Source organism: Lissotriton helveticus, chromosome 1_1 (assembly GCF_964261635.1).
Source record: "Lissotriton helveticus chromosome 1_1, aLisHel1.1, whole genome shotgun sequence".
NCBI classification, from domain to species: domain Eukaryota; kingdom Metazoa; phylum Chordata; class Amphibia; order Caudata; family Salamandridae; genus Lissotriton; species Lissotriton helveticus.
Window position 1 is genome coordinate 861,696,949 of NC_136057.1, and position 18,822 is coordinate 861,715,770.

General features: G+C 43.4%; 2 protein-coding genes across 11 annotated transcripts in view; one reads left to right on the forward strand and one right to left on the reverse strand.

Annotated features, from left to right (window-relative positions):
* The window catches only part of RPAP3 (RNA polymerase II associated protein 3), a 286,980-nt gene extending 279,517 nt beyond the window's left edge, over positions 1 to 7,463 (reverse strand). For 2 of the 10 annotated variants that reach the window (XM_078675451.1, XM_078675405.1), the window contains exon 1: positions 6,875 to 7,014. The gene's annotated coding sequence lies outside the window, so the exon portion shown is untranslated. Of the gene's footprint in view, positions 1 to 6,508; positions 6,624 to 6,874; positions 7,015 to 7,370 lie in introns of those variants that run through there. The other 8 variants (XM_078675467.1, XM_078675436.1, XM_078675415.1 and 5 more) reach the window with 7 other exon arrangements.
* A 103-nt stretch (positions 7,464 to 7,566) lies between these two features.
* Positions 7,567 to 18,822, forward strand: part of ATP23 (ATP23 metallopeptidase and ATP synthase assembly factor homolog) — a 54,482-nt gene continuing 43,226 nt past the window's right edge. The window contains exon 1 of the mRNA XM_078675500.1: positions 7,567 to 7,863. Coding sequence (XP_078531626.1) covers positions 7,692 to 7,863 — 172 coding nt within the window. The 5' untranslated portion in view covers positions 7,567 to 7,691. The remainder of the gene's footprint in view (positions 7,864 to 18,822) is intronic.

Sequence of the window (18,822 nt, forward strand, 5' to 3'; positions counted from 1 at the left end):
TTTATTGCTCATAAAGTGAATGAGCAATAAAAATGCATTAAAATCTTGTTAAATTGTCACATTAGCTCAGCTTTCAGAGTCACGTTACTAGAACTGCAGGTCTAGTGTAGTTTTTATGATTTTTCGAGCCCTGCCTGTGAACCAATCACTCTGTAACAGCATGGTCAACACTATCTAGACGATCCACACTATAACCATCCCATTCACACCTTTATTGTTTGGCTTTGTTGTTACCCTACTTTACAAGCGATCTGCTCAATTTGTCTGCCCTCTTATTCTCCCTGCCAGGTAAGTACTCAACATTATATGCATAGTCTAACAGTCTCAATGGCATCCTGGCTATACGCGGAGTAGCTTTTGATTGAACCATCCGTAGTTAAAACCTTAACTAAAGGTTTGTGGTCCGTGCGTAGTATACATTTGATACTCTAAAGGAATGGTCTGCAATTCTTTGTAACCCATACACACGCCAGCATCTTCCTCTCAATGATGGGAGTGTTTTTTCTCTGGTGAAGTTAGAACGCGTGAAGCAAAAGGAACTGTACATTTGGTGCCTTCCCTAGACATTTACGATTACACTGCACCTAAGCCCTTCTCGTGGCGTTGAGAGTCAAAACTGTACAAGCTTTAGTATCAAACCCTTGCAATGCTATGGCAGAGCAAATATCATTTTTAAATCTGTTGAACTCTCTTTGTGATTTATCACTTCCTACAAAGCGTTCTTGTGCTTTCAAAATTTGCTTAATGCTACACTGTTTTCAGGAAACTCCTTTACAAATTTAGAAGAGAACTCTGCCAGTCCCATGAACGGTCTAACTTCTTCCTTATATGTAGGAGGAGCAGGTGCATCTCTACTGGGTTAAAAAATCTCCTTCTTAGAGAAAATCCCTTTCTTGCTGACCGCATGTCTTAAATATGACACTGAGTGTCTGCAACATTTTCACTTTTATAGTTCTGCTGTTAATCCATAAGTCTTAAGCTTCTCCAGGACCCTATTCAAATTACTAACATGCTCCACTTTGCTCTTACCCATGATCAGGATTATCATCCGGAAACTAATCTACTTCTGGAATTCCTTTTAGGAACTGATTCATCAGCCTCTGGAAAACCGCCGCAGCTGACGCCAATCCAAAGGTCATGTGGATGAATCTAAAACAGTCCATGTGAGTAATGAAAGCAGTTAAGCTTCTGCTCTCCTGGTGCCACACACCCTGGTAGTAGGCAGAGTTTAGAATAATAGTAGAAAACCACCTGACATACTTTGTCATTGCTAACAACTCACTGATCCTTGGCTAGGAGAATTTGTCCACAAAAATATTTTTGTTGAGATCTCGAAGATCTATGCGTAGCCTAATCTTTCCATTCACCTTCCTGGCTACAACTAAAGGTGCAAGCCACTCTGGACTTTCTATTTTTTCAAAAATGCCCCTACTCTGCAACATTTCCAGTTCATCTGTGACCTCCTCCATAACACTCAATGGTATGTTTCTCACTTTATGACATGCTGGAACTGTCCCCTTCTTCAATACAATTTGGTGTACAAAAGTATTTAATTTGCCCACCTACTTGAGAACAAATCAGGGAATACTTCATTTAAAGTCCTTGCAAGTTCTTGCTCAAACTCTTCTAGTAAAAGCACCTCATCAGCTTTATTAGGATTCAATACGATAGCTGATGCCTTCTGATCCACCCATCCCAGAATAGAGTGCCCTACCTGAGCAACATACAACTTGCTTTCTGTATGCCTTCCCTTAAATTCGAAAGTTATTATTCTGTACCCCAACATAGGAATTCTTTCTCCTGTGAACGTAACAGGATGAATATCAGTTTCTACCAACTGGTCACCCAAGGCCGGGACAAACTTTTCCATCCACACCCTCTTGTTCATGATTGTATAGGGTGACCTTGAATCTGCCACAATGACTATGCTGACTCCCCCAGTCCTCATGTTGTACATAGGATTATTCCTGGAGGATGTTTCTAGATTAGGAATCAGACACTCCAAACACAACACACCCTCAGCACTGTCCTCATTTGACTGATCGGAGTCTGACCTTCCTGAGATAAGTTTTGCGCCTTCCTGCTCTTTTTCCTGCACACCTTAGAAAAATGTCCCACAACCCAGCTGAAGAAACACTTTGACCTGGGTGCAGGGGCACCTTTTATTCTTAGCAATATGATCCTTGCTCCCACACCTAAAGCAACTCAAATTCTTATCACCAAAAGTTCCCTTTATCTTCTTTTTAGCATTATCACTTTCTTTCCTATTATTAGTTCTTGTATCGTATATCTTACACACTGACGCAGTTTTCATTAATCGGATACCAAAGATGTATTGGTGGCCACTTTATCACTTCTCTTTGAAAAGTCACTTTTTTTTCGCTAAAGCAATTAGAGCTTTCAAAGACGAATCAACATTTACCCATAATCTTTCCTGTAAATTTGAATTGTTGGTGTACATGATGATCTGGTCACGGACAAACTCATCATGCAGCGTGCCATACTTACATGAAATTACCAACTTTTTAAGTGCAGACACAGTCTTTGATTGGTTCTTATTTGCCTTGCTTCCACTGAAAAAAATTAAACCTATCTATCGCAGCACAAACAGCAGGTTGATAATAGTTATTAGGGTCTTCTAATACATTCAAGAATACATATTGATCACTGCTGCATTGTTTTTTCCCCCATATGGTTTTACACCTGTAACCCTTCTGGTCCTAAACTGTCTAAAAGAATCTTCTTCTTCCTAGCCGCAGGAAAAACTTCCGAACCTTCATCCTCAATTGCGAAATGTAGTTCAGGAAATACTGTTTCCACTAAGGCCATTTCACCTGGGGTTCATCCGAACAAGGAAGAAATGGCAGGGGTGGTGTGAGAGACAGCGTTTGTGTGCACAGTCACCTCAAAACCCTACAATAATAATAACCAAAAAGAACAGCGTAAAAAATTAATGAGTATGCAAGTATCTGGTTTGCGCATCATTTTGTGTACAAATATGCTTTCCCTACCTATTAAATCAGCATAGGCTATGAGATGTGTTGAAGGGAAAAAGCATATATGTCCCTGGTGTGCGAGTCACTGTAATATAACCAGTCTAGACACCATAGAATAAGAACGGTAACAGTTCCTGGCTGTGACATGCACATACAATGCAATATGCTCAAGGTGTGCGAGTCACTGTGATACGAAGCGCATTGCAAGGCAAAGTCAGAACGGCGTGCACCTCAATGTACAAGCCTCCCTAGTACCATAAGGTAGGTGTGTGTATCACCATAAAAAAGCAGTACTTTCAAGTGATACGCGTGCTGTGCATATCCCAGGTAGCGCTGTACTGCTGTCGAAATTCTTTTTCTCTGTCAGCACTAACAGAATAAGAAGAACAAAGCCAAATAACCGTGACAAGTGTTCCAGCTCTACTGAGTCTTTCCCATGAAAAGATGACTCCACCTAAAAAGACCGCTGCCGTGCCACGTCACACGTCCAATATACTGCACTTTAGAATGGCCGCCAACTTGTTGCATCATCCATCAGCGTGCCACGGAACATATCCAGGATCCTGCTGTTTAAGTGGCTGCCGGTGAGCTGCATCACCCGTCTAAGCCTGCATTGCACACAGTCAGAAAAGAGGTGTTCCCTCCTGACTGAAGATGCTCGCACCGGCCCAACTACTTAATGGTGCATGCAGACCAACTTGCATGCACCAGGCCAAATTTCTCTGAAAAAGTCAGAAAGGACCTTAGCAGGACTACAGGTAGTGGTGTACCCGCTGAAGACGTCCGCATTCCTGAAGCTACCGAACAGCTGCTTTCCCAATGTCACTCACGACATATAGGTCTTCCAACTGCAAATGCCAACCTATCCTTGGCGGGCATATTCTTGACCTCAGGTTGTCACTAAATTATTATGAATGAATACTACTGTAAGTGGTTAGGTATAGTCAGGGCTTTAAGAGGGAGAACAAAAGTGGAGGTGCTCTAAAAGGGGTGTGGCAAATTTCTTAAAGGGGTGTGGCCTATATGAGTAGGGGCGAGGTCTAAATCAAGATAACTAGCATTGTGTGCTTAAGAAAATCACGAAGTCGCATCCAGCAAAAGATAGTAAAATAGGCAAAAAGGTATATTTATTAAGTATAAGCCATAAAATACCAAACACTTAAAAAAACATGCAAAAATGATTTACATTACATAGGAATCTATTGCAGGATTTCCCAAAACCCTTGAAGATAGTCACTGTGTCTATTTTACTGGGGTTCCTCACAACAATTTTCTTCAGCAGACCTTCTACGTTTTGCCAGCCAACTCTTTACAAGCAGCTTCACGTCAAACGTAGGACCATTGACTTTTACCCATAAGCATGAAGAAATGGTCTCTAGAAGAACAGAGGCCCTTGTTGGACAAGCAATTAAGTTCATTGGGCTGAAACCTCTCTCGCAATCCGCATCACTTGCTGGCAGGGTTTCCATGCAAAATACTAACTTTTTTAATGCTTCAGGGGTGTTCTTTCGCACAAAATCTTTGAAAAGTCTAGAAGCTTGGATAGTATCTCTTGCTGGCAGCTTAAACTCTGGACACAGTTTCTGGATATCTGTTTCACCATAAAGAATGCATTCATCACCTGAAGGCAAGTTGCCTACATCTAGCACACTGAAGCTGGCTATAAGTTCTTTCTCAGAATCCGGGGCACATAGTTTATTGATATTTACAGACAGACTTTGGTAAAACTGATTTTGATTAAGGGCAACATAGTTACTTCAACCATGGAAAAGATGAACATTCTTGAATTTACCCTCGTCAACTGCTCTCTGAGCCGCAGAAGCAACCTCCAATGGTGAGTCCTTCATTGCTCTACATATAAGTACTTGACTAACCAAAAGTCTGTGGGCATTAACAATTGTAATGTCCCCCCTCTGTAAGGACAGTGATAAGTCTTTGAGCTCTTGAAGTGCATCACACATTACCCCCAAATCTCTGATAAAAGAATAGGATGTAAGCTTCTTCAAGAGACCTTCATACTTACTCCGCTCTCTTATGGGTCTGGATGGGTCTTTAGAAGCATTATCAAAATGTTTGCACAACGCAGCGAAGCGGTTCCAAACAGCTTTCATAGATCTGTAACTGGATGCTACCCATCTAGTATCAAGCATTTTCCCTATCTTCTGAAGCTGTACACTTAGCTCGCTGGCAGACAGATTTAGCTCCCTCTGGTTTTTTGGTGACATGCTGTAGGTGGCATACAATGAGTCCATGAAAATCTTGAAGTGATGGACCCCAGCAACCTCATCAACTGTATCTGCCACAGCAAGTTCTAGTCTGTGAGCCAAACAATGGCATGTCAGTACAAGATTTGGAGAAGAGAAGGTAAATCTCGAGAGAAAGTGTCTCTCTTCAAAGGATTTCTTGAGGCCTGAAAATAGAGCCCCTAGAGAACCCTTTCGAGGGCCCCCAAAAAAACTTGGGGTACTCAGACCCCACAGGTATAGTTTATTGGTAGTGCAAGAGAGAGCACGTACAGGACGTTACAGCTCGGAGTCTCCCTATCCACTGTCCCACCCATAGTACCTAAATGGAACACTTACTGTGTCATCCTATGTCATAGTAAACACACTGTGTCTATGGGATGCCCAACACCACAGTTATAAACTAACAAACACCATAAGGGACCCGCTGAGCTGCTAGCTTACTGAAAACTATAAACTGTGCGCCTGCCTCTCGCACCTCTTTAACCATCACACTGCTAAGCACTGCGTCACATAACACGGTTACCACAACTCGTTTGATCATTATGAATGACATAGAAACACTACCCACATAGGATCAAAATAAAGACAGCATCCTTCCATCCAGAACCCCTACATGCCTTAACATGCTATCCATGTAGGCAAGTACTTCAGCGTCCCATACAGGGTTAGTATCAGGGCTGGAGTCGGGGTACCACGCGGGTGGACGGCGTCCCCCCACTTATTTTAGCGGGTGGACGCCGTCCCCCCTGCCCAACAGCTGGACTTCACTCTTTGGCCTCTCTGGGACGAGATCGCAGCTCACCTTTCGTGACATCACTTCCTGTCGTGACGTCACTTCCGGTGACAGCGCCCCCCCACTTCTTTTTTTAGGACTCGTGCCCTGGTTAGTATGCACTAAATAACCGCTCCAATACAATACAAAATTTTATGACTGGATTCTGTGTGACTATCATGTTTTGCTGGTTCTTGCACTGATGCCACTAGAAACTGTCTGCCGCATTACATTTCAGTTTTAGTTTTTATGGTTGTGTTCTATACGATTGCAGTGTCTTAGCTCATTTACCTGCATTGACTTTATTTCAACCAATAAACAGATAGAAAAAAATAATAGTTTAATTGGCTTTGCTGCTTACGTCTGCAGAGCTACACAAATACACCACTATGAGTTGGACAGCCGCATTATCTACATTACCTTATTATCATAACTTTGTCAATAAAGAGATCCATTCATTATTAACTGGTCATACCGTAAGTTAAAATTCATACCTTTCTATAAACTGCCACACGAAATAACAAACTGATCAACTGTTTCTCCATCCTTGTCTGACCTAGTACGGATTTTGTGCAGTTCTAGAACACGTTTTCGTCTTCCCAACAATTGGCTCAACTTGTTCAATACTTCATCGTGCATCCACCTCTTTCCAGAAAATCAAATGCTCTCTTCCATATACCTTTTTCTTTTCTTGACCATTCTATTGAAATATTTAAGACTAATGTCAAAATGTTCATCCTCTCCTTTCTTTGATTTTAAGGAGCCTTCTTAGTAGATTGTTAAAATAGTAAGGGGAGAGCATAACAGCACACACTCTTTTCCTCTATATTCCGATAATACTTTGTTGTACGAACTGGTACCTGCACAAGTTACTACTTCTTCTGTATCCTCACGTTTGCTTCGAATCGGTGGAGCGCGGTTGTAGGCTATGTACCTAGAGCAGCTGTCATTCGGCGCGACAACACCAGCTTTTACCGCGCACAGAATTACGTTTGCGGAGGCATGGCAACAGTAGGTGACACCGACGTTCCGCCCAACCCAAACAAACATGGCGGAACATGAACTTCCGCCTCAAGCTTTACCATGGAAGGCGTGGGAAATTGACATCGGATGCTGTAAGATATTGCGATCACATGGTGCCCGTTTTAGTATCAAACTTACATCCGCTACATTTAACCCCGTTATACGTTATGCTGCGTTACATTCATTGATGTACATGCAACATACTGCCTCTAAAATGACTAACACTTTACTATTCTGAGAGATGTTCCATTATTACGACACAGATTAAAACACGGCAATAGAAACTATAAAATACAAGCTTTGAGCACTGTAAAATATAAAACAAACGACGACCTCCTTTAAGTTAAGCACGCTCGTTGCTGCTCGACTGCGCTGACAGGTCTGCGATTGGGAGTTGGATAGTGTCACAAATTCTGTTCCAGGGCGCAGGCTCAGTGACGTCACAGCCAATAACCAACAAATATACTTCTAACCAATCCACGAGAAGCTTTCCCAACCAATCCAGATTGGTTATGCTTTTCCAACCTCTGAGAAAATATGTTTCCACCTACGTGATTTGTGAGCACCAGCATGCTTCATTCTATGGTCTGAAGATCAAGAAGACTGAAGTTGCAATAAATAACTCGTTAGATACATTGGACAGGCTTGGGCTATATGTCGCATACTGAGAGCCCGATGGAGGGTCAGCAGCGCCAGGAGGAGGAGGATCATGGTTATGGACTTTTCCCCGAAAGGCAGAAGCAGGGACGAGGCTCTTTTCTGTCTCAAAGCCTCTTCACCTTCAACCACAAGTGTCGGGTCATGCTCACCATCGCGCTGGACAGCAGTAAGTTTAAGTAGGGAGGCACCATGAAGTGCATATGGGATGACCGGCCGGCTATTCGACCTTTCCCTGAACGGCCCGCGTAGTTCAGTGGAGTGTCTCGACAACTATTCTAAAGCCCCCTTTTCAGAGGTGTATTATTTAGCCAACCAATGTATTTTGGTCTTATGGGTATATTTTGTACACTCAATTCTGCTTGGTGCTTGATTATTATATCCACGGGCCCTCGTTGTTTTCATTGAGGTGGCACAATATTTATTTTTGCAGTTTTATATAGTGCAACTTTATCCCAAGGGCATTAAAGCGAATCTCAAGATGTCACTGTAGCTGCCAGTTTACAGTACCACGTTATGAAGCAGGGAAGGGCTTTGTCTTAAGTTAAGGTAATGTTTATGCCCGTAAGTAAATGTTTTTCAAACTTGTATTCATGGTTCATTAATGCAAAGCTTTTATTATTAGGGTAAGCATTTTAAGGAAATGCTGTATGCTCGAACTGCACTACTCGCTGCGTTTTCTATATATAAATGTGTACACACATTTGCAAAGTTTGACAATAGGAAGCTATGTATAATGTTACCAGGATGCTCTCTGATTACATGCATATATATGCAAAAGCTTGAAAACAAGATTGATGATAATTTGATTACAGAAGAAAATGTTAACAAAAAAATGCAACTAGGAAAAGAAACGTTTTGCTAAACCGCTTTGAAATTTTAGTTACCATGCATACATCATTTAGTAAAATTTGTTGATGCATGTTAATATTTCCAAAACCTATTAATAATGGAAAATCCGTGTAATCAGTTTCAGCATGGTTATGGGAAACATGAATACAAACATGCATTGGCATAGCGTCAGGTCTGACATTGGCGGTCAGCCTTGTGGCTATTCTAAAACATTATTGTTATTGTTGTGGGAGCAGCAGTAAGTTACAATGCAGTCACCATTATAACATTATAACGAACATTGGCAAAAATATTTTTTGGTCTCAAAAAGCACACATTGCTGCAGTATTCCCTTGCACCGAACAAAGCGACTTTATACGCAAATATGCTCTTGTGAAAGAGCAGAATACTGTCACTCACAGTGATGCCCGCAGGTAAATATATTGAGATAGAATTTTAATAAAAACAGAAGGTTTTGGAAAACGCTAGACTTGGGGCCATATGTACAGATTTTAGGGATGGCGATTTCCAAATTGCGATTATCAGTGAACCACAATTAGGAAATTGCTACCTCAAATGGATTAAACCGATTCCTAGTGGGTTGCAAATCGACCTACTTAATGAATATTAATGGAGTAGTTCACAGTTTGCAACCCATTGAGAATATCAGCCATCACAAGGATGGTGACCTGCTTGGGTCAGCGGACCACCATGTCTGTGACTGCTTTTTAATAAAGCAATGTTTATTTTTTAATTTTTTTTATGCAGTCTATTTTCATTATAAGGACAATGGGATGTTTAAAAAAAAAAATATATATAATGAAACGTTTACATTTTCATTTTTTTTAAATAGGCAGTGGTCCACTGGACCACTGCCTGCCCTTAACGCATAAAAAAATATTTGTTTCGTCATTCAGGGGACCCCTTCCCGGTTGCAAATGGTTACCACCACCCTTGAAGTGTTGGTAAAAAATTAATATTTCCCAACCATAATTCGGTCGCAAGACATTTAAACATACCACTGTGATTCTGTATTTGGAGTGGACACCCTAACCCGCCACTTACAAATACCGAATCGGTATGTGTGTGCACTTCCAAGTTGTGATAGGGTAATGTGTTATTTAATCGCAATTTGTTCTTTGTACATAAGAAAAAGCATTTTTGGAGTCGGAAATGGCCAAATCAGGCCGTCTCCAACTGCAAAAAATGTTTTTTGCATATGGCCCTTGATTCTGAAAGAAAGTCACAAAAGTCATCCATGATATATGTCCTTGCATTAGTGCAGATTTACAGCTTTCATGAATTCATAAGAATTTACAGAAGTATGCCAGGAAATCGTACTCCTAGAAGATATTTGTAAACTACGTTTAAGCACAAGCAAATATGCATGTGTAGATTTGTTCTTGTAAAAATCTGTTGAGCGTTTACAAGTTTACATTCCATCTAACCCCCTTTTTTCAAATCCGGGAAATTGTTTTACTTCTGCCCTTGTTAAGCGTAAGTTTCCAACCATCCTCAGTATGAGAAAGAGTAGAGAAGAGCTGGTGAATACTCCAAAAATAAGCACGTTACTAGGTTTGAACAGACTGAAAAGGGCATTCCAACATGGAACAATTGCTTACAGCTACCTCCATCCCCAGTATGTAAATTTGTGGAAAGTTGGCAAAGGAAGGGAATTGCTAGTATTCAGAACCTACTATAGTATGAGCTCTGGCATAATCAGAGAGGCTTTTCTCAGAGGTCTTACATTATGAGATTGCTGCCATAATTTGTTGCCAGACTGCCTGGCACGAAAGGGACCAATGTGTGTGTTTTTTGTTGTTGTTGTTATTTTTACAGGATAGGTAGATTTATGAACCAGCCTGCCCCCTGGTCAAGTAGATATTTCATTAAATTCCACATCCCTGATGTTGTGTAAAGGAGTTGTGCGTGTCTGGAAGTACATAGCCGTGTAACTGACAACCACTGACAAAATGGAGTTATTGGTAGTTGGGAACAATCCATCTCTATGAGACCAGCTTACCTGGCCTCTGTCCTTAGGAAATCGTCCATCCCACAACCCAGAATTGTAAAGACTGGGTGTCACTTTAGACAGCCATCTCATTATGGCTCTACAAGCAAAAATAAAGTTGCAGCGACTTGATTCGGACTTCTTAGAGCCCTGAGGAAAATGATCAAGTGGCTTCCCATGGAGGCAGGAAGAATAGTGATACTGAGACTTATACTATTGGGCCTTGATTATGGCAATTCTTTGTTTCTATGCCGTCCTCTTTCAGTGAATAACAAGCTGCCTATCATACAGAATAAATGTTGTTAGCTGTCCCTAGGTTTCAGTCATCTTGCCTGGCGCTTGACACACTTCACTGGCTGCCAATCAACAGATAATGCAATTGACAGCATTGTGTATTGCTCATCGTGCTAAACATAAAGCAGGCCCACAGATTCTTCATCACCTTTTCAACCACTACAAGGCCAACAGAGAACTTAGGTCAACAAACTTAGGTCTTCTTACAGTTCAAAGAATTAAGAGATCCAGAGTTGGTGGCCGCTTTTTTTCCTACGTAGCTCTAAAACTATGGAACTCTTTGCCCATTAGTCTTAGACTTAATGATAATTTGTTAAGCTTTAAGAAAGCAATTGAAGACATATTTGTTTGCTTAATCTGATTTGGTCTCCAACAGTGATCGCTAGCGCTGGGAATCCTGATTTGTCTAGCCATGCACTCAATAAATACTGTTAATAACTGTTCGGGGTACAGTAGAAGACTGCTCTGATCCTCCTAGTAGCCCTTCTTTATTCAGACTTTTCTGATGCATATTTGCAAGTGTTGAGGAGCAACAATTTTTAAGGGTTTGGCTTAGCAGGGGCATTCAAGATTCCATAAAAGGGGTGTCTAAAAATGTAAAACCCACCAGGGAAATGCCTCTCTTCTGGTGGCAAAGTTCAAAATGACAATTAGCTGCTGAAGGTAGTATGGCATTTGTCAAACTCCTCACATTAGATATTTTTGAGATCTCACCATTTGGCCTGTTCTCAAGCATGAAATCCAAATTTGTTTTTTTGTTTTCATTAGTGAAATTTCTTAACTGCTATGTAGACAAATGGACACGTTCATTAAGTTAAAATATATTTGCCAGTGTAGTGGAATTACTGTGCTTCAAGAGGAGGAGTGGGTCGTCTCTTGGCTAAAACAGATTTTAAATTTACATTCAGGCTGCTTCTAGTTCATGAAAAGTGATAGTAGCCAAGAATGAGACACATTTTCAGCTGTGGTGCAGTTATAATTTGCCAATGAGGTACCACGCACAGTACTAAAGCAGTTTGGCTCTTTTATTAAGTGGAGGAATAAAATGAAAGAGTCTCCTAGGAGGAGTCGAATGTTTCCCAAATGATACTCTAGTTGCATACAGCACTGTGTATGAGAAATGCAGTAAAACTAGTGGTAGTTTTTTCAAGGATGGCCTAAAGGTTAGGGCAGTCTTTGGCAGATAATAGGTGTGAAGGATTCCTAAGCATTACATTGAAAAGTTAAAGCAGAGGTCCCGGCTATTGCAAGCTAAAGTGGAAGTGTTCTTTGCGGTTGTGAGGTGATGCCTGCTGAGTGAAAAGGTAACACTGATGCATATCCAGTCCCTACTGAACCGACTGATGTTTGCAAAATGGTTCATTGCCCAGGGATATCCATTTTCCAGAAGGTTAGAATGAGCAATGGTGAACTCTAAGGACAATTAATTGCGCACCTTTGAAATGGGGGTGAATGAATATCTGTGAAAAATGTGTCAAAGCAAAGATTTTAATAGTTTGAACAGGCCTGACGGTGACCAAATAAACACTGGAAAATTCTGCTAATTTAGGAGGCAGTATAGGCCAGGTATGTGATCGGCAAGCAGGGATGTGCTGCGGGGTGCCCTTTCGGGTGTTAGCAGAATAAAGTGGGGATACACATGGTTCTTTTTGCTCATTTTCTCCATTGTAGGCAGTGTTTGAAATAGTGGGTTAATGCTTTGACAGACAGGATCATTGTCGTCTAATTAGGCAGTTGGTTTATAGTACATATGCCAAACAATCCGGCAGCAAGCAGTAGCTTGGCACTGCTCAGTCCTGATTTGTAAGTCCTTAAGGCTCAATTATTCTTAAAACCCTAACAACAAAATGGCAGTTGTAGCCAATATGCACCTCACCGGGTGCAGTTCCTTTTAATCCTCAATCTAGGTGCTTCTTCCCCCGAGGTTCCACCGCTCAAGAAGCCCCACACAATCAATAAATTGAATACAGGAATGGAGGAGCGGTAGGTAGGTAGGTAGGTGTGTGTGTGTGTGTGTGTGTGTGTGTGTGTGGTTTTTAACTGAAAAAAATATAGGTTTCAGGCACGTTATAGTTAGGAATTAGCATTAAAAAAAAGTTAGAAATTTACTGGAAAAAACATAGATTTCAGGGGCGTTATAGTTAGCTGGACATTTCACTCGTACATAACCATTGCAATTTCCCTCGTTCTAGTTAGTTCAGCCTACTATAACTTGTGCGCCCTCAAGGCACTGCTGATCTTACATATTACATCACTAATTACATGGTCACTGACATCACTGATGACATCATCCAGTGAATGTGTGTTTTAAAAAAAAATTAAATATGTTTTATATATGTATATCTCAAGGTTGATGGAAGAAAAAATGGGTATATAAGTGTCTAAAAGGATGATTTCTTTTGTAAAATTGATTTTATAACTGACTAGGTGTATCTTAGTGAATACATGGTTAGTGAGTAATGTTTAAATATGTAAATCTCTGTATCAGTCTCTCACTTTGTGTATAAGTGGCTGCATGGGTTGGTGAGTAGCTACATGGGTGTCTAAATGGGTTATTACTTGATTTTTCGAGTATCAGTATGAGTGTCTGAGTGTCTGTATGGTTCAGTGGGGGTATTGCTTAGTTCATACATGCATGAATGAGTGAGCCACTATTTGTATGTGTTAAAGACAGTAGGTGTGCAGGACTGTATGGGTGGATGAGTGTGTACGGGTGTGTTAGTGAGTGAATGATTGTCTCAATAGTGTCTATAAGTAACTACATATGTTTTAAACTAGTATATGTGAGTATTGGTGTATATAAGTGAGTATATGATAGTGAGAGATTGGAAGAGTTCCTATATGAATAAGTATGTGTTCCTATAAGTGATTGTGCAAAAGAGTAAGTATGTGTAAGTTTCTGTAGAAGTAAGTGTGGTGGTGTGTGTGTATAACTGTATCTGCAAGTAAATGGATGTTTGATTCTTTATTAGCATGAGTGACTGTGTGTGTGAGTAACTCTATGGATGAGTGGCAGTATGTAACAGGATGTATAGGTGTATGAGTACATATGATGAGTGAGTACATGTATGAGTAACTATATAGGACTGTTGGTGAATGAGTGGATGTGTATCTAGATCTTAAAATTACTTAATAGGTTGTTGTAATTGGTATTGGTATGTCCATTTGTTTAAAACATTTTAGTTTCTATTTTTGGACGATCTCCGCTGCGGCGGCATCATGCTTCTTCTTGTTGCGACGCGCTTCCAGCTCCCAGCGACACGCAGGCTTCTGCGGTTAGAATTCCCAGCAAGGAAATTCAGAGGGGAGCTGGAGATGAAGTCTTTTGTCCCTGAGACTTCAGCAGGAGGCAAGCACAAAATCAAGCCCTTGGAGAATATTCTGTAAGATGATGAAAGTCCTTAAAAAGGTCCTTCTCCTTTTCCTTGGCAATGAAGAAACCACTGCAGGCCAATCCAGCAAACAGCACACTGGCAGAGGGGCAGTCCAAACTCTTGCAGCTTCCTTGATTTTTCTCCTTGAAAAAAGGTTTCTTGTTACCCGAAGTGATCTAAAGTTCTTGAGACCGAGTCCCAATATTTATACTGCTTTTCTTATTGTTCTCTGAAGGCAGAGGGGCCTTTGCCCAGTCCAAACCAGTTCCTGAGCACTCTGTTTACTGGACTTATTCTTTCCTTTCACAGTGCAGGGCATCAGACGCCCCACAGGAGGTGGAGCCAGCATGGAGGGAAGGCCCAGCCCTATTCAGGTCCCAGGTGCAACGCCTCCCTCCCATCTAGATGCAGATCTCCCTATTCACCACTGGGCTGACTCATTCTGTCTCCTGGAATTCCCCAGCCCTGTCACTCAAACTCCAGACAAGGAATACACAACCTAGCAGAGGCAGGCTTTGGATGGTTAGACAAGAAAATACCTACTTTCTAAAAGTGGTATTTTCAAACATAGAATGTTAAAACCAACTTTACTAAAATATGTATTTTATCATTCTGAGTTCAGACATACTAACTTTGAATTTCTCCCATGTTCCCCGAGTCAGTTAGGATTATAAAATATAATCATCTAACTGCCCATTCTGGCCTATAGTGAACAGGTAGCCTTGCAAAAGTGAAAAACGAAAATGGTTGTAATTCACTATTAGGACATGCTATAAACACCAGGGCATGTCCTACCTTATACTTACAATGCACCCTGCCCTTGGGCCTACCGTAGGGGTGTCTGATATGAAGAAAAGGGAAGGTTTAGGGACTGGCAAGTGGGTGCACTGGCCAAGTTGATATGGTAGTCACAGACTGCACACAGGCCTTGCAATGGCAGGCCTGAGACACATTTTACAAGCTGCTTCTGTGGGTGGCACAACCAGTGCTGCAAGCCCACCAGCAGCATTTGATTTACAAGCCCTGGGCACACATGGTGCTCTGTACTAGGGTCTGACAAGTAAATCAAATAACCCAATCATGGAATCACTAATTGGTACATCAATTTAACATAGGGAGCACTTGCACTGTGGCACTGAATAGCAGTGGCACAGTGCCTAAAGCATATAACCAGCAAAAACATATCAAAAACAGAGGAGGCAATCCAACAAAAATGGAAGGGAGACTCACACCAATGATGCCAGGTCTAACACGTGTCCCCTCCAGCTGAAATTTGGGGAGAACTACTCTTCCCCTTGGGAGTTCTCTTCACTAAGGCAGATAAATCTGGACAGACCATCAGCGTTGGCGTGTTCTGTACCAGGGCGGTGTTCCACCGTAAGGTCCACACCCTGTAGGGAAATGGACCACCTCAACAACTTTGGGTTCTCACCCCTCCTCTGCATTAACCATCTGAGGAGCCTGTGGTCGGTCCGAACCAGGAAATGAGTCCCAACCATGTATGGTCTCAACTTCTTCTGTGCCCAGACCACAGCAAATGCCTCGCGCTCAATTGCACTCCACCTCTGTTCCAGTGAAAGTAACCTCCTACTGATGAAGGCTACAGGTTGGTCTAGGCCCTCTTCATTAATCTGTGATAGAGCAGCCCCCGCACCACGCTCTGAAGCCTCTGTTTGAACAATGAATTGTTTTGAGAAGTTGGGCGCCTTAAGCACATGGCAGTCTTCAGGGCGTCAAAAGCCTTTTGGCAGGTGTCAGTCCAGTTCACTTTCTTGGGCTGCTTCCTGGAAGTCAGCTCAGTCAAGGGTGCAGCAATGTTGCCATATTCCTTGACAAACCTCCTGTAGTACCCCGTGAGTCCTGAAAAGGCTCTCACCTGTGTCTGAGTCTTTGGGGGTTCCCATGCCAGAATGGTATCAATCTTGGGTTGTAGGGGCGCCACTTAGCCGCTCCCTAACTGGTGACGCAAGTACACCACGGAACCCTGCCCGATCTGGCACTTACTCGCCTTGATCGTGAGGCCTGCCTTTCGCAGTGCCATTAACACTTCCCAGAGGTGGCGCAGATGTTCTTCCGAGCTGGCACTGAACGCTGCAATGTCATCCATGTAGGCGGCACGGAAATCCTCCAGTCAACACCTGATTGACCAACCTCTGAAAGGTGGCAGGGGCATTCTTCATCCCAAAGGGCATAACCCGGAATTGGTAGTGCCCATCTGGTGTGGAGAATGCTGACCTCTCTTTAGCCCCATCAGTCAAGGCGATCTGCCAGTACCCAGACATCAAATAAAACGTGATGAGGTACCGTGCAGCCCCTAACCGATCAATGAGCTCATCGGCTCTGGGGATGGGGTGCGCGTCAGTCCTGGTGACTGAATTGAGTCCTCGGTAGTCCACACAGAACCGGAGTTCAGGTGTGGCACCAGGTGCGGCTGCCTTTGGGACCAAAACCACTGGGCTGGCCCAAGGACTGTTTGAGGACTCCATCACCCCTAAAGCAAACATCTTGGAGACTTCCTCCTTGATGTAAGCCCTGTCCTTGTCAGTCACTCTGTAAGCCTTGTGCTTCACAGGAGGACTGTCCCCAGTGTCCACATCATGGATGCACCACTCAGTGACACCAGGAACCAAGGAAAATAGATCAGAGAATTGTCCCAACAGTTGGCGACAGTCCTGCTGCTGATCAGGGGTCAGTGTGGTAGAGAGGCTGACACCATCCACTGACCCATCTCGCTCTGTTTCAGACAGGAGGACAGGAAGAGGCTCGTTCTCCTCCTCCATCCCATCATCCGTCGCTAGGAGCATGCCCACTTCAGACCCTTCTCAGTGGGGCTTCAGGCGGTTAACATGTAGGACCCGCAAAGGGTTCCTTGAAGACCGCAAGTTCACCAGATAGGTGACATCACTCTTGCGCTCCACCACCTCAATCGGACTGGTCCACCTGTCCTGGAGCGCACAAGTCTCTACAGGGGCCATGACCCAAACTTTCTGTCCAGGCTGAAGCTCAATCAAAGTGGTATTCTGATCTTACCACCGCTTCATTTCCTCCTGGCTGACTTCCAGATTCGCCTGAGTGAGATCTCTGAATCGCCGAGTCTGGTTCCTGAAGGCCAGCATGTAACTGTATACTCCTGGGGAGGTTTCCTGGGAAATTGCTCCCAGCCTTCCTTGACCAGACTCAAAGGTCTTCATACCGGGTGCCCATACAACAGTTCAAAGGGGCTGAACCCTAGGGACTTTTATGGCACCTCACGGTAAGCAAACAGAAGGCATGGCAAGAGGACATCCCACTTGCGCCTCATTGGTTCCTCAAGACCCATGATCATGCCTTTAAGGGTCCGGTTGAATCTCTCAACCAGCCCATTACCTTGTGGGTGGTAAGGAGTGGTGAACTTATAGGTAAAGCCACACTCCTTCCACAGAGACTTCATATTTCTGGAAATTAATTTTTTACCTCGGTCAGACGCCACCTCTCTGGGGAACCCCACACAAGAGAAAATCCCTATCAGTGCACGTCCTACCACGGGGGCCGTCACTGTCCTGAGCGGGATGGCTCCCGGGTAGCATGGTCCACCAAGACCAGGATAAACATGGCTGTCTTGGGGTCCAGTGGCCCCACAATGTCAATGCCCACCGGTTCAAAGGGGGTACTGACTACAGGGAAAGCTTGGAGAGAAGCCCTGTGCTTCCTTCCACTTTGCCCACTTGCCTGGCAAGTTTGACAAGTTCTACAATGAGTATCTGAATTCTTCTGCATCTGGGGCCAATAAAAGTAGGGTACAAGCCGTTCAAAGGTCTTGTTCTGCCCCAGATGTCCAGCGAAAGGAACGTCATGAGCCAACCCAAGTAGGAAGGCTCTGAAGCACTGGGGTACCACCAGCACATGGGCTGACCAAGGCTCAGCAACCTTAGGCTCGTTATACAGGAGGCCGTTCTCCCAGTAGATCGAATGTGATCCAGACTGATCACCTGCTGCCTGGTTTGTGGCCTGTTGCCTCAAACCCTCATGAGAAGGGTACTTCTGCTTTGCACAAAATTCCTCCCTGGAGGGCCCCCGTTCTTGCTGCCAATGCGTCAGCTCAGGTAGGTTCCCCAGTTAAGAAACTTGCTCCCCTCTAGGTTCCAGGGCATCCCCCTCAAGGCATGCCTCCTCTTGGACCGTGGGAACAGTGGGGGCTGGTTTCCCGCGCCTCCTACCACTTCTCTTTAAGGCAGGTTCCTGGCCATACTTTCAGGCTCCAGGATCTCTTGAACACCCTTGGCTGCCATTGACCAAGTGGTCACACACTCCCACTCAGGCAGATCCAACATCTCTAAATGAGCCTTCTTCTCCACCTTAGCCCAAGTGGAGCTTTCCAAATCATTGCCTAACAAACAATCAACAGGCATGGCTGGCCTCACAACTACTTGAAGAGTACCAGAGACCCCCCCACACTCAAAGGGAACTTGTGATTGGCTGCCAACTCTCCAAACCAGGAAGTGTTGGCAGCCATCTTTGTCTCGATAGAAGTGGTCGCTAGAAAACAGAGATACAAAGGTAGAAAACAAGAGAAGGGGGCAGAGTAGAAACACCCTGACCCCCTATGCCTGGCCAGGGGTTCTCAGACGGACCCCAAGGC